General features: G+C 34.6%; 1 protein-coding gene across 3 annotated transcripts in view; it reads left to right on the forward strand.

The window, feature by feature from the left end:
* Positions 1–13,874, forward strand: part of KIAA0825 — a 255,441-nt gene that overhangs the window by 35,977 nt on the left and 205,590 nt on the right. For all 3 annotated transcript variants that reach the window (XM_080372342.1, XM_080372341.1, XM_080372340.1), the window contains one exon: positions 9,318–9,486. In XM_080372342.1, coding sequence (XP_080228468.1) covers positions 9,318–9,486 — 169 coding nt within the window. The remainder of the gene's footprint in view (positions 1–9,317; positions 9,487–13,874) is intronic.

The raw sequence follows: 13,874 nt of genomic DNA on the forward strand, positions 1-13,874 counted from the left end.
GTAAGTTTTGTAGGATCCAAATGGGATTTTATCCAAGGAAAGAAGGAAGGTGGATTAAGGTGTGGTACACAGCAGCACGTGTCAGGAAAAGCTTTGTATTTCTGCTGAATTGACACTTAAGCTAGTTTTTAAACTAATTTTCACAAGGAAAATCAGAAAGCAGCCCTGTAGTTACCAGGGATATTTTGTTCCTGTAATATGTCAGTTTCAGAAATGGAGAGGAGTTTAAAAGATGGACAGCAGCTGATGTGACTTTTGAATTAAAAAGAGTCCTTTTATTGCTAATACATTAGAGGTAGCATGGAATGAAATCATTTTCAAGTTACCATTGATCTTTGTAAGTGGTATGATAAGAGCAGCTCTATGCGCTACGGTGATACAATTGGAATACAATCCATTTTTCATCAGATAGATTTATGATTTTATTATACCACAGAGAATAAACATAATAGTATACAGCATATATATATATATTTTTAAATAAAACATTGTGTAAAAAAATTATGAGCCACAAGTGCATAAATCACTTGAATGCTCATTTATTGCCTTCCAACTGAATAGCTTTTATAAAATTTTGTGACACGACAAATCAGATATGCTTTCCAGCAGTTGCATTAACTTCAGTATTTTTGTTTTGTACCAATTCTATTTGATGCTGTAACCAAAAAAAAAAAGGCCATCTGTGTAAAATTGTTTAATTTGTAAGTTTTAAGGGAGTAAGTTTCATTCATTCACTGTTATATAACAGCTTTTGCCACACTTGAACGTTAACTTTATTTTTACAGCAGTTTATAGAAGTAAGTGAGTATGAACTCTCATAATTATTGTCACTGCTGGCCAGTTTTATGTGCAGTGATAGTCTCAGGTTATTCTGAAGTGTGGTTTCATTCATGATTTCATCAGGACAGCCATTTGTCTTCAGTCTTTGCCCTCATATTTGCTTTGACTTTTATTGTTTTTTCCTAATTGGAGGATTAAGAATTAGTTATTTTGTGAGGAATCCACAGAACTAAACTTTCAGCTGATACTTAATACTTCTAAGCAGAAAATAAGGTACAGAGCTTGAAACCAAGCTTGTAGTGCATAACTTGAAAGTGATTTTAAACATGAAATCTCTTCAGTTGATTTTTTTGTGTGTATTCACTTCTTTCTTCAGTGAGTGATTGGCTGCCTTTTAGTGGTGATAGATTCTATGAGACTATAGGACAATGTGAGGTATTCTAGGTCTTCTTCAGCAGAGCAATTACTCAGAATTCAACAGAATTATTTACTAATGATAGCTCCACAATACACTGGAGACTGTATCTTTGTGAGGCCCTTCACAAAGGCTTAATCTGACTTCAGTCTGATAAACTTCAACTGGACCCTCTGTCTAATTAGTAGTAATTTAGTCACCTGGGATTTTGATGAAGGTCTTTTTTGAAGGCTGCAGCATGGTCAATACTAGTAAGTGCTTGTAGTATTGCATCTTGTCCCACAACTATTCAATATAAATTGTAATCTTTATTTGAGTAACTAACAAGATCCTTAACTTGGAACATACCTCAATAAGGATGTTAGTATGGCATTTTCCAGTTGTTCATCATAACTTTGCTGATTTGATTAGCAATACTCCCCATTATCAATACCTCACAGCAAAGGGATGGATGAGTTTCAACCAGGGTATTGAGCACTGCTGTCTCAATCCATTTTCCTGTATTGGAATTGGAGTGTGCAAGGACTCGTGTTTTTAAAGTGAAATGTGCTGCAAGAGTTATCTTTATATTTTGTTTTGAAGAAAATTTTGTCTTCTCTGGAATTTTCAGGAAGCAGCTACACTTCACTTTCCTGTTATTCAAAGGAATTAGTAAAATCTTGGCATCTCCATCCAAAATTCCAGTAATAGTTGAGTATTTGGGAGAATTTTAAACCAGGGCTAATAGTAGAGGAATAAAATTGATCATTTTTTTCAGTTTTGTTCAGACCTAAAAAAAGAGTTTGACTTTTCTCTGTGAATGTGTCCTGCTTGCAGTACAAGTGAATTAGTGTAGTATTTATTTGACAATTTAGTAACTATAAAGATATTAGTATAATGTAACTAAAATCTCTGTCAAAATAGTATCTCTCTACTCACTGCCCTGCACTGTTTGTTAGGAATAAGTAATAAAACTTAGGAAGGAATGTAATTTTATTCCTATTCATCCTGTGCTGTCTGTTCATGACCACTGAGTTTGGTATAGTTGTTTCTTACCACTGCGCTAGCTGGACAACACGGAGTTTCTCAGAGGGTGGCTATTTTAACAGACACGCAGTTTCTTTACTCCAATATATGGTGATTATAATTGTGTCTGTATCTTGGGTAGGTATGTAGTTGTCATGTACATACACAGAAACCTGTGATCAGATCTTTGACTGCTCTGCAGAATATCCCAATTCATTTCATATAAGAATACTTGAGATAGTGGGTTTTTTAGCCATTATTTGTCACTATAATGTTTTGGTCAATGGATTTATGTTTTACTGCCAGTATTCTGAAATAACTTACCAAGGCAAAACTTACATGTTATGGACTGAAATATTTCAAGTCTTTAAAACAAGATTGGAAATTAAAGGTAGGCGGTGGTTCAGTTAAACTGATCATTCTCATATGGTTAAGCTGCTGAGTAAGTTTCTCTTGCTGAGGTACAGCAGTCATCACCACCATTCTATGTCTTTATGGTTTCAGTGGTATTGTTACTTTGCAGTTCCAGTGAGTATGTTCTGTAAGTAAATAAATTAGAGATATGAAGTAGTTTGCGAAGTCTTTGAGGTAGGTGCTGTAAGAAGAATTTGAGAAAGTTAATTTTTTCACAGCTTTTACCTTTATAATCCTGTAACTTTCAGTCTCATATTTTAAGGAATTGCTGGTTTTAAAAACAAGTATCAACACATATTTGTCTTAGCAGTATTTTTGTAAAGAGGTTGACTATACTCAGTCTTTCCATCAGCTTTTTATTGCTGCTTACAAAATAATATTTAACTTCACTCTTATTGGTTATATTTTCAATGGAACTTTGGTACAAAATATGAGTAAGAGAGTAATATAGTCAAGCTAGAAGAGAAATGTTAACATACACACAAATATGAGGTGATTATAAAACCTGTATTATTAGCACTAGCAGCTTTACTTTCTGGCTTTCTCCTGTGCTGTTGAGATCACCACTGCAAAGAACATAAAATATGAAAAGGAGTTTATGGAGTTGGGTTAATGAGAATAAGAACAGGGACATGCCAGAAAGAATAAGCTTATGGTCAGGTAGCCTAGAATAGAACAGCATAACCATTATAGGCTAGAATAATCTCATTATAGAACTAGAGTAATCTCTCTCTTTTTTTTTTTCTTTTTTTTTCTTTTCAGCATTTTTAGGAAACCTAAGAGGTACATTGTACCATGACTGTTACATAGGTTATGATAAGCATTGCAGTAACATGCAAGTTCATAAATAGCCGCTTTTAGTCAAACCTTTTCTGTTCAAGATAAGTTTATCAAAATATTCTTTGCATGAATCTATATATGTGTTTGTTTGGGTTTTTTTTTCATTTAGATTGTATCTAAAAAAAGCAGTTTAAAAGTTACTAGGAAGTAAGTTATTTATATTTTGGTTAAATTAGTTTATTAACACAGTAGTGCTGAGACATCAGCAGTGACTTGATGAAATTTTCTGCAGATCATGGGAAATTTTCTTAATATTTCCTTTTTGACAGGTCAGCTTTCATGAAAAAAGAAAAGTTTTCAGCATGGGCAAAAATGTAACAATGAAAATTCCTGTGGGAATAATACAGTAAAGGTCTTTCTCAGAATTTTTTTACTATGGAAGTGTACAGCAGGTCCTCTGACAGACACATTTCCAAATTATATGACTGATTTTATGCAAAATGCCCCTTAGCAGTCAAGCTTTTTAATGAATAAACTTGATAATAACAAAGCAGTATTATGTTAGTGCTGCTATCTTCAAAAAAACAGTGGAAACAACTATTAATTTTAAAACAAACTGTCTGTTATTAATAAAAGACATGTAAACTGATTCTAAAAGCAGATCTCCATGAGTATGATGATCTTAAGCATAAGTAACATGAGGTTTAAAGATAATTTCACTTTATAGCTTAGTAGTTTAATTTAACCAATCTCATTGTCATTTTATGGCTGCTCCATATGCTATATGAAATAAATTGAAACAGTGCTTGTTAGAAATTGAAAGGAGTTAGAAGATCATCCTTCAGCTTACTCATAGTAATCTTAGGCAATGGAAAATGATATATAGAGACAGCAACCCTCATTTTGATACTGTGCTTTTCAAAATAATGGTGTATCAGTATGACAGTGCTTACACTATCAGTTCCATTATACATCATGGTTTGTAACTGTTTGTCCATTGATGCAGCCCCATAAAAAGCAGTCTCTCCACATGATTAGGTTATTCCTAAAAACTGTCATTAACTTCATAAATAAGAGCACCTAGGAGTTCTCAAATTGAGACTGTCTACAGTGGGAATACTTACCAAATGGTATCAACATGCTATTCCAGAAAAACTCCATTGTGGACACAGATAACATAAAAGAACTTTGCTTTGTTTGTAAAAAACCCCAACAAATACCTCACCTGTAAAAAGGGGAAGCTGTTTCAGTGAAAACATTTTCACGGGCATAATGGTATACCAGTAGTACTAACTGCAAGCATTTATGTGCCCACAAAGGCTCAAGATACTCCTTGTGTGGGACTAAAGATTTTTTCTTGAAAAATCAGTCAATTTTACAAAAATCGTTAGGAGCATAACTATCAGGTTTCTTTGCTCCAGAGGAAGGTTAATTTTTTCTTTGAGCTTTTACATTCCACTCCTTGTTTAGTAGTTTGGTGACTATTTTTTTTCTGTTTACGCCTGAACAGTTCCAGAGGTTCAAAGAAAAGTAAAATCATCTGTGGAAGAAAAATTAATTGAGGGCTGTTAAATAGTACAACACTGGTTGAAATTCTTGTGTCACAAACTGCTAGAGACAGTATCTTCTGAGAAATCTTAACTGTTTAATTTTTTTTATTTTATTTTATTTTTATAATTATTATTATTCCTTAGCATCTCCTAATGACCACTGTCAGAGACCTGGAGACCTTCCATCTGACCAGGAACGACTCTTCTAATATAGTTCAAATAAGCTAATTTCCAACAGAAGAATTCAGCACATGCTGGTTAGGTTCAGCAATGTCTCAGCATTGGTACTTGAGCCCCTAAAACATGAATTGTTTGCCTGACCTTATCATTAAGGTTTAGTGTTTCAGAGGATGTTTTAAAAAAAACCCAACAGCATACACATGGAGCACAGAACCAATTAAAAATAGTAAACAGGGAAAAAGCATCAAGTACTGAGCTATGTCTGATTTCCTCGTTGTACTCCAGATCTTGTATTCCTGATTTAGAGAGGGTGGCGCACACTCACGGTTGTATTTTTCCATTGACTGCACATGATTTTAAGACAATTTACACTCCATCATACATGTGTACTGTCAGTTGACATCATCTGGGTTGATGCCTCAATTTGTTCAAAAAAAGGAGCTTATTTACTGCACTGAACTTAATAAAATATATTTGCAGTTAATCAAAAAAGGTTTATTTTTTGGGGAAAAAGGGAATGTAGCGCTTTATATGGCTCTTTGTAATTATACTTTTAAGAATCAAACTCATTCAATACATTAAGCACAGTTTTCACATCAAAATCATGTTTTGTTTATGGTTTTTAAAGCTGCAGCAAATTTTGTTTCTAAAAAAGGGAATCAGAATCTTGTTCTCCCTACACTGATAAGAAATTATAAAGTTGTAAATACTAACCTACATGGTGAGAATAATTTTAATCCTATTTGGCAGAAGTATTTTATTTAAAACAATTGCTTTCTAAACCCAGATAATACACATTAAAATGTTGGGGTTTTTTCAGAGGTAACCAAGTTCCTGAATATTTAATTTGATGAAGTAACTAATGTAAAGGATTAAGTACCTATAATTAACCGCATTCTTGTAATATTAAGTGTTGACAAAAATCTTAAAAGAAATAACAGTGGTTTTGAGACCATGATTACCTACAGTATACTGTAAGAAAACAGGATGGAAATATTTTTATTCAATCAAAACCAGTTTTAGTCCTAATTCAGTGTTTATTTTATTGAGATAAAAGGATTAAATAAAATGAACAGACCTATCATGATTTATACCTACAGGGAGGTACAACTGAAATTTATCCACCTAATCCTCTTATCAGTGTTGGGACAAATTACCAAAATATCTGGCCTTGAGAAGGCTGTAGCCTATTTAGTTTGTAGCCTATTGGCTACACAGATTCATATATCAAAGATGAGTGTAAAAACTGGTTTGTAATTGAAGCAGATCGGCACAGAGTAACAACAGTAGTCCCTTTTACAATGCACAATGCTGTAATTTATTGGGTATGTTTGAATGAGACACATCAGCACACCACAATAAAATCCTTTGATAGTGTCCCAGGAGTCAAGGTGTATGAACAAGGCATTAGTTTCATAGTCCTGAGAGCAGGTTTCACAAGTTAAAAATATCCATGCCAATCTTTTGTCGGGTTTAGAATTGGTATTCATGGCTGGGCTATCCCATCTGGAACCTAAGTGGGCCACAGGCTGAGAGTGATTGTTTTTTGTGGAGGTGCTTTGTGCTCCTGATAAGGTTCTTTGATGATGGAAAGATACTTGTTTCAGTGCACTCATTTTGAACTCAGTCATGCCCAGGAAAGTCTTCAGCACCAATTTTATGGAAGTGTTTTATAGGCCACCTGTGTATTCCTAAGTTTTAAAAGTTTTTACGTATTTTAGCATTAATTGTAGCTACTGAATTGGGTTTCTGAATATAATGCAGCTGTAAAATGTGGTGACTTCATTTTGATAGAGTAGATAGACTTTAAATGGTTTACCTTATGTCTTTTAAGTATAAAACAAATATACCCATATCATGAATACAATTAAATAGGGGAAAATAAGCTGTTCAAAATGATGTACTTATTTTGATGAAATTTTTTTTAGAAGTTTATAGTCATAGTTTTGGAAACCATTTATGGAGTTGTTTTTCTGACATTCAAAATGCTACACTTCTGCACTTGCATTCTTACGATTGTCCTTGCATTCTATAATTGTAGTTGATGTGGTTTTCATATTCAGCTTGTTATTATTTAATACTGTATTTTAAAGAAACAAAAGGTACAAATTGAACCTATCACAGATCATAAGTCTTGACAGCATTCTCAGAAAAAATAGGCTTCCCTTTTGTGCTTGTTGCATAACTAAAATAAAATGCAGACTACTGTTTATCTCTGAACTTAATTTAGTGTGACCGTTAGCTTATTTTTTCCCACTTTTTAAAAAAAGTCAATTCAAACTAACAGACTCAGTTCCCAAAGGTATGGATGACACTGATTTACTTTATTGCTGTTGATTAGAATGAGGCAGCTAATAGGAATTCAGGGTACATTGCATAACATCTGTAAAAGAATAAAATGCAAATCACTCAATAAAGGAGAAAACCCAGTAGAAAATCAAATAAAAACTTCCACATCCTGAGAACAGTACTGCGGGCAGAATTAAATGATGAAGTGTAGTCAATGGGTGATATGCAAAGTGGCCTTTCATCTCTGATTTGTTGTTACAAATTGATATGGGGTAGTGTTTAAGCTTTTTTTAAAAAAAAATGTTCAAAGTAGATTGTATTTTAAGAAAAATATTTTCCTCGAAAAAGATGACATTTCTTGGAAAATGAATCATTTTACACAGAGAAGTTACGCAGAAAAAAAACCCCAATTTTTTTCTTTCCTTTTTGATTTGAAAACTGGAGGTCTTTAATTTGCTGGTTTTGTCATGGCTTGTAATATATGTAAGGATTTAATTTGTTTTCCAGTTTCTTTTTTTCCCTCTCCTCTCGTTCTCCTTTTCTTCTCTTCCTGACCTCTTTTCTCATCTTCTTTTGTCTTCTTTTGACAAAGCTAGTCAAGTTTGAAAATGTTAGAGAGCAGTTAAAGAAAAACAGCCATACTTGCTCTCTATAAAATAGAGACAAGTGGCAGTTTAATAGGCAAGTTTGTTGTTTGGTTGATGTCGTGAAAACAGAAAGTAATATCAAAGATCAAAAGTATGTGACACTGGAAGTACCTGTAAAGAGCTGAGTGTCATCTAATCCTGTAACTCTGCAGAGATAGAAAGAACTAAGTTTTAATTTGTGCTAAACCTTGCATCCCTTATCAGCTTTAAGAATATAAATGGAATAACTAATATACTCCAAAATATAATTCAGATAGTAGCGAGAATCACTTTGCACTTCAATAAACCAAAGCTGGCATCAGTCTTATCGTTGGTTCTGTTTGTATTAAACCTAGATCTGCCTACATCTAGTCAATACTGTTTTTCTAACTGAAACTATATAAAATATTAAGCATTACTTTTTTTTAAAAAAAATATAGTTCTGAAATACTGAAAAGGTGTTTTTGTAGGAAAAGATAGAGAATTAGATTGTGGATTTTTCTTTTTTTCTTTTTTTTTCCACATAATTGTCCACACAAATAGAAATAAAATAATTTAGGATATCCAGTTGTTCTTGTGCTATTTGCAACTGAAATCCCTGTAATAACCATACCAGTCACATTTGATTTCATGAACAGGATTATGCTTCTAGATGAACGTTAAGGAGTGGATCAGCTCACTGGAAGCAAACTCCTGTTTTCTTTCACATATTCTAATAACAAAAACAAAAAGAAAAGATCCACTCTCTCAGCATAACTGACTCTTAAAATTCTTTTCAGCATTTTCTGTGATGTCAGTGGGTCTTTATGGAGTCATTAATATATGTTATGTATTATAAAACAACTGCTGATTGCTAAAGGAGCAAAATGACACATTCACCTTTGAATATGGTAGTTGATTCAGTTTATATTCTCTGCTTTAGCTAATTAAGCACCAAGGGCCAGACCTTAGGCTGGATGATGTTATTCACTAACTACTTTATTAAAAAAGTACAAGGTTGTTTGAGAAGCAGGGCAGTACTTACTTTTACTGAGGATGGCAGTCTGGCCTAAAGGAAATTTATTTTAGCCCTAGCTCCACTGTATTTAAATGCTAATCCTGCAAATTCAGGCCTTATTTTGTGAGAGTAATTTAATCCGTGAAGAAGGACTAGTGTTACATTAATTTGAAGTAGTTTTTCTTTTTGAAATATGAAATATATGAAATGCTTTCTGTTTCCAAGTCATAAAAAAACGACCCTATGATTTTTTTGTTGTTGTTGGTTTGTTTGTTTTTTAGCATAGAACAGTGTCTTAAAGACCTGCAATCAGAAGTAAATGAAATATGTACCGATGAAATACTACAGAGCACAACTGACTGCCTTCAGTGGCTAAACAACTGCAATTTTAGTTCTCTCAGGCCTTCTTCTACACACCACGGAGAGCTGATGGAGTTCCTTAGGACCCTGGTAAAAATTGTTTACTAAAGACTTTAATGTTTGAGGAAGTTGGTTATATGCTGGGGGGGCTTGGGTTGTGTTTTGAGGTTAATTAGTTTTCTCATTTCAGTCTTCAGTGTGGTGAGGATAGTTCAGAAATTTTATTTATAAGGCTTAGTACTGTTTTGATGTCCACAGCGGGGAGTTATGTTCCTTTTGATCATGCCTTAAATAGACAAACTTGGGACCATGTCTTTTCACTGATATTACCGCATGCTCAGTACTGCTAGGGCTGTTTTAGAAATACGTTGGTAAAAACCATCTGCAGTTACTGTCTATACCCAGGCTGTTACTGTTACTGCTTGTTCTTCGTTGTTTCAGTGTGAGTTTAACTCATCTAATACAGATTATTGTCCTTTATGCATTATTTAGTCATTAACTTGCTATCTACTTTTTCTAACTAGAAATGTGGGAGCTACATCCATTGTCCTAGCAAGTTGTACAGTTAGACATAGCCAAAAATCAAATTTCACTTCAATGAGAAATTCCATCATTTTAGAAGGCATTTTTATCCCAAATTGATATTAAAGGTTATCCCTAGAATGTTTCTGTGGAAATGGAAGTCTGGAAAATTGAACTGTGTGAAGGATGATACCTCAATAAATGACAACCTGCAAGTTTGTATATAAATTATGTATGTGTGTGTTTATATGTTGTACACATATATGAGTGTCGAAACAAATAAACAGTATCCAGTGGGTTGTTCTTTGTCACTTCCATGTCATGGTTTAATCATACGCCATGAACAGCTTTAAGCTAAGATTGACTGGATCAATAGAGGAAAACTGCTGTGGAGAAATGGAGTATTTTCTCCTTCGGGACTATCTCCTGCCTAGAGATCAAGGTTCATCAAAACTCTTCTGTTTTTTAACTCTTAAAACTGGTTGTTGATCTTCATCACCCTTGAATCCACTGGATTAAGCTGTGTCAAATGAGGAAGTCACCTCTAGAAACACCAGGTCTTTCATGTTCATGTGGTGAAGAAGTGATTTTTTTGTCCCCTTCTAATACAGGTGATCAGTATGAATGTTGCTATTAATCATCACACTCAAGGGTGTCAGAGACTGCTGCATGCTACTTGATCTAGACCAAATGAGAATCCCACAAATGCTGTCTTAGGAAGTTTTTTGTTACTATTTTTAGTCCAGTTAGAGCCTTACTTATACCCGCTCAGAAGAGAGCACGGCAATGATGACTTGTGTCCATTCCCTGCTTTCTTCCTTCAGGATCTATTCAGACCATATACCTGAACACCAGGTGGCGGCATTTGTTTGGGAAACACCAAAATGTCCCCATCTCTGGAATACTTTGGCTGTATCTTGCAAAAATGTGCTTTCTAGCTCTTTGGCTTCCCAGGAGGTTACTGACTGCATGACAGTCTGGCTGTGGGCTGTAGAGTCAAGTTAAGCCTTGAGAATGGCTCTGGCAGGCTGCTAAACAGATCGCAAAGTGTGAGAAGCCTTAAAGTCTCAGTTCTGCACAGTTTATCAGGAAAACGTCTGTGGAGCTCAGGAACTTGGACATCACTGTTTCCAGGCTCATGGCTTCTTAGATAATCCAGCCTGCTGTGTAGATGAGACTACAAATGAAAAGTGTATATATATTAGCATAGAAAATCCATCTGGAAAAAGTTACACTCACAGTAGATAATCTTTAGCACCATAAACAGGTCTGCAGTAAAATATTTTCAATAATATTCACCATTAATGAGACTATGATGTGACCTTTCTTAAATGTGTATCTCTGTCCATTGATCTAACTACTCAGTTGGCTTAATTTCTCACCTGCAAGTTTTTAGTTAAATATCATATAATACATCTTCAGTAACAGTAATTCTACTTCATCTACTTCAGAACAATATCCCTGTTCATTGTTGTCCCTTATTATGGGTGTTTATATTGTTAGGGATTTTTTTTATCTTTTAAGCTGCTGGAACAATCTAAAAAATAGTGCAAAGTTCTGTATGTGCTTTGGCTGCGGTGCTGTATTTAGGTTTGTTGTTAGCGTGCTGTTCTTCTGCACTTCTGAACTCTCATGGGAATACTGAGAGGTTCTTCATGAAGCCTGAAATGTTCGTTATGTGAAATGCCATCATTATGTGTACTGTTTTGTAATTATGAATATCTAAAAGCTGAATATATACATGAACACATCTTCATTAAATTCTGTCCCTGCTAAACTAATGACAAAATCTTTTTTCCCCACAAAATCTTAATCTTGCTGCATTTATTAATTTATTTAATATGTAGTAGGCTCTAGTAGGTAGTAGTCCAGTTGATAGACTGCAGATGTTTTCCTGTATATTATTGTCACTAAATTTCTATGCTTATAAGAGAACTTTCCATGCTTCTCTAAAACCTTTGGATACTAATTTGGATCTTTTTCTCTTGAATAGTTTTGGCATCATCTTTTGAAGTGTTTTTACAGGTTAATTTTTAAATAGAAAAGCCTATGTCAATAGAGGCAGTGTTCAAAGAGACTTGATGACACTGTTTTCAGAGCTTCAAAGTTCACTTCAGGGGCTCTTTTTCTGAGTAACACTAAGTCTAAGATGGCATCTGCAAGCTCCCTATTTTTAATGCTTTAGTTTAAGTTGCAAAGGGCTTGAAACAATACTTGGGATTCTTACCGGCTTTCATGAATAAAAATGTTTCTGCTTAACCTTAAAAAATAGCAGAGGAAATTGCTTGGAAGGCAGTTCGGGTTCATCATCTAAAGGCATCAGTTACATTCACTGTTTTGACAGCTTCTCTTGCTCTGTTAATTTCAGAATTTAGTATTTGAGCGTGATTCATAAAAAAAAGTAACCTTTAAATTTCAGGAGTCTACCTATGGAGACTCAGCTCTGCAACACATCAGTTAGTGAATAGGGTTTCAGTTTACACACTGAAACACATTCTTTTTGTGGCCACAAAACATTATAGAATACTCAGCAGATAATAAAAGAAAATAAAATCTGCCTTATGTATATGCATATTGATATGTATGATTTAAAATTTGAAGTAGTTACAGGTATTTCTATCACATGCACATGCTTTTATAGGATGATATTTGGCTGATAATTCCCCTTATTATTCTGTCTTCCACATGTATTTCCTGCTTGTAAGTAAAAAGATTCATAGGAAACATTCTGAAATAAAGATGTAAACTGGAAGAAAAATAGTAAGTCTGTTATTTTTAAGACTTTCCTTTATGGCAGGCAGTGATGCTCTCTGTCTTTTGTTTAGAATTGGCTACTGTGGTGCAAGCATTTAATTTTTTAATTTTCATCAGGAAGCACTCCAGAGTAGAGGGCAACAGGAAGATTAAACTCTTGTTTTCTCTCATAAGAATGCAAAAGTTTTGAGTCACCCAGAAAAAAGGAGTTCTGATGCTGAATATTTTTGTGACTTAAAAGAATGGAGGGGGGGGAAACAACCCACTGAAGTTTTTGTTTTAAATTTGATCTTTTTTATAGTTTTATAAATTATTTATTGATTAAAGCTTGTTACAGTTGAAAAATTGAACTTTATATTTGGAAATTATTATATTTATGCAATACCATATTCAAATTTAATTTATTTCTCTCTTTCAAAATGGGAAAAGAAATAAAATTGTTTCCTCTGATACTGTAGGTTTAATAAATTGGTACTTCTGAAGGCAAAAAGTTGCCAACAGTGTCTTTACCAGCCTTGCTTTGTAGGATGGGGTGTAGCTAGGAGACCCAGATAAAGCACGTAAGTGAAAAGAACTACCCTTTTGTCATTTGCCACAACGCTTTCCTCTGTTGGAGAGAAGTGACAGGAGGCGGGGGACCAATTGAGTGGGCTTCTAAATCCTGATTCACATAAAGCTTGCCTGCTTGGTTCCTGAAACCCAGAAAAAGAAGAGTACCACCAGCTTCACTCAGTTTTCCTGTGACTGGGGAGGGGGAGGGAATCTGTAGCCAGCTGTTTGTAGCTGGAAGATCAAGAGCAGGTCTTTATAAATAAAAAGTTGATGGGCCTAGGACTGTGGCCAAAGCCAGCCTGCAGAAGGGAAAATGTTGAGGATTTGGGAAATGGGTTTATAACAGACAAGATTTTTTTTGTCTGAGAGAAGGAGATTTTGGTGTCCAGTGACCATGGGACTTGTCTTCTACTCATATATTGGACATGCCTTGTTCATGCAAATGATTCATCTCATACATATTAAGGAAAGTGCAGAGTGCTGTTTAGATTTGTGTCATTCGGGCCAAGTAGAGAGCATTGAGCTGTGACAAAAGGACCTGCTATCTGCTGTGTGGCCTCTTGAACTTGAAGCAGCTCTAAGGTCAGAGATCTTGGCCCTGGACCAAGAGAGAGCTCTTTAGGCTCAGATGAAGTAGGAAGAGCGCATGC

The sequence above is a fragment of the Falco punctatus genome, assembly GCF_963210335.1.
Source record: "Falco punctatus genome assembly, chromosome: Z".
Lineage (NCBI taxonomy): Eukaryota > Metazoa > Chordata > Aves > Falconiformes > Falconidae > Falco > Falco punctatus.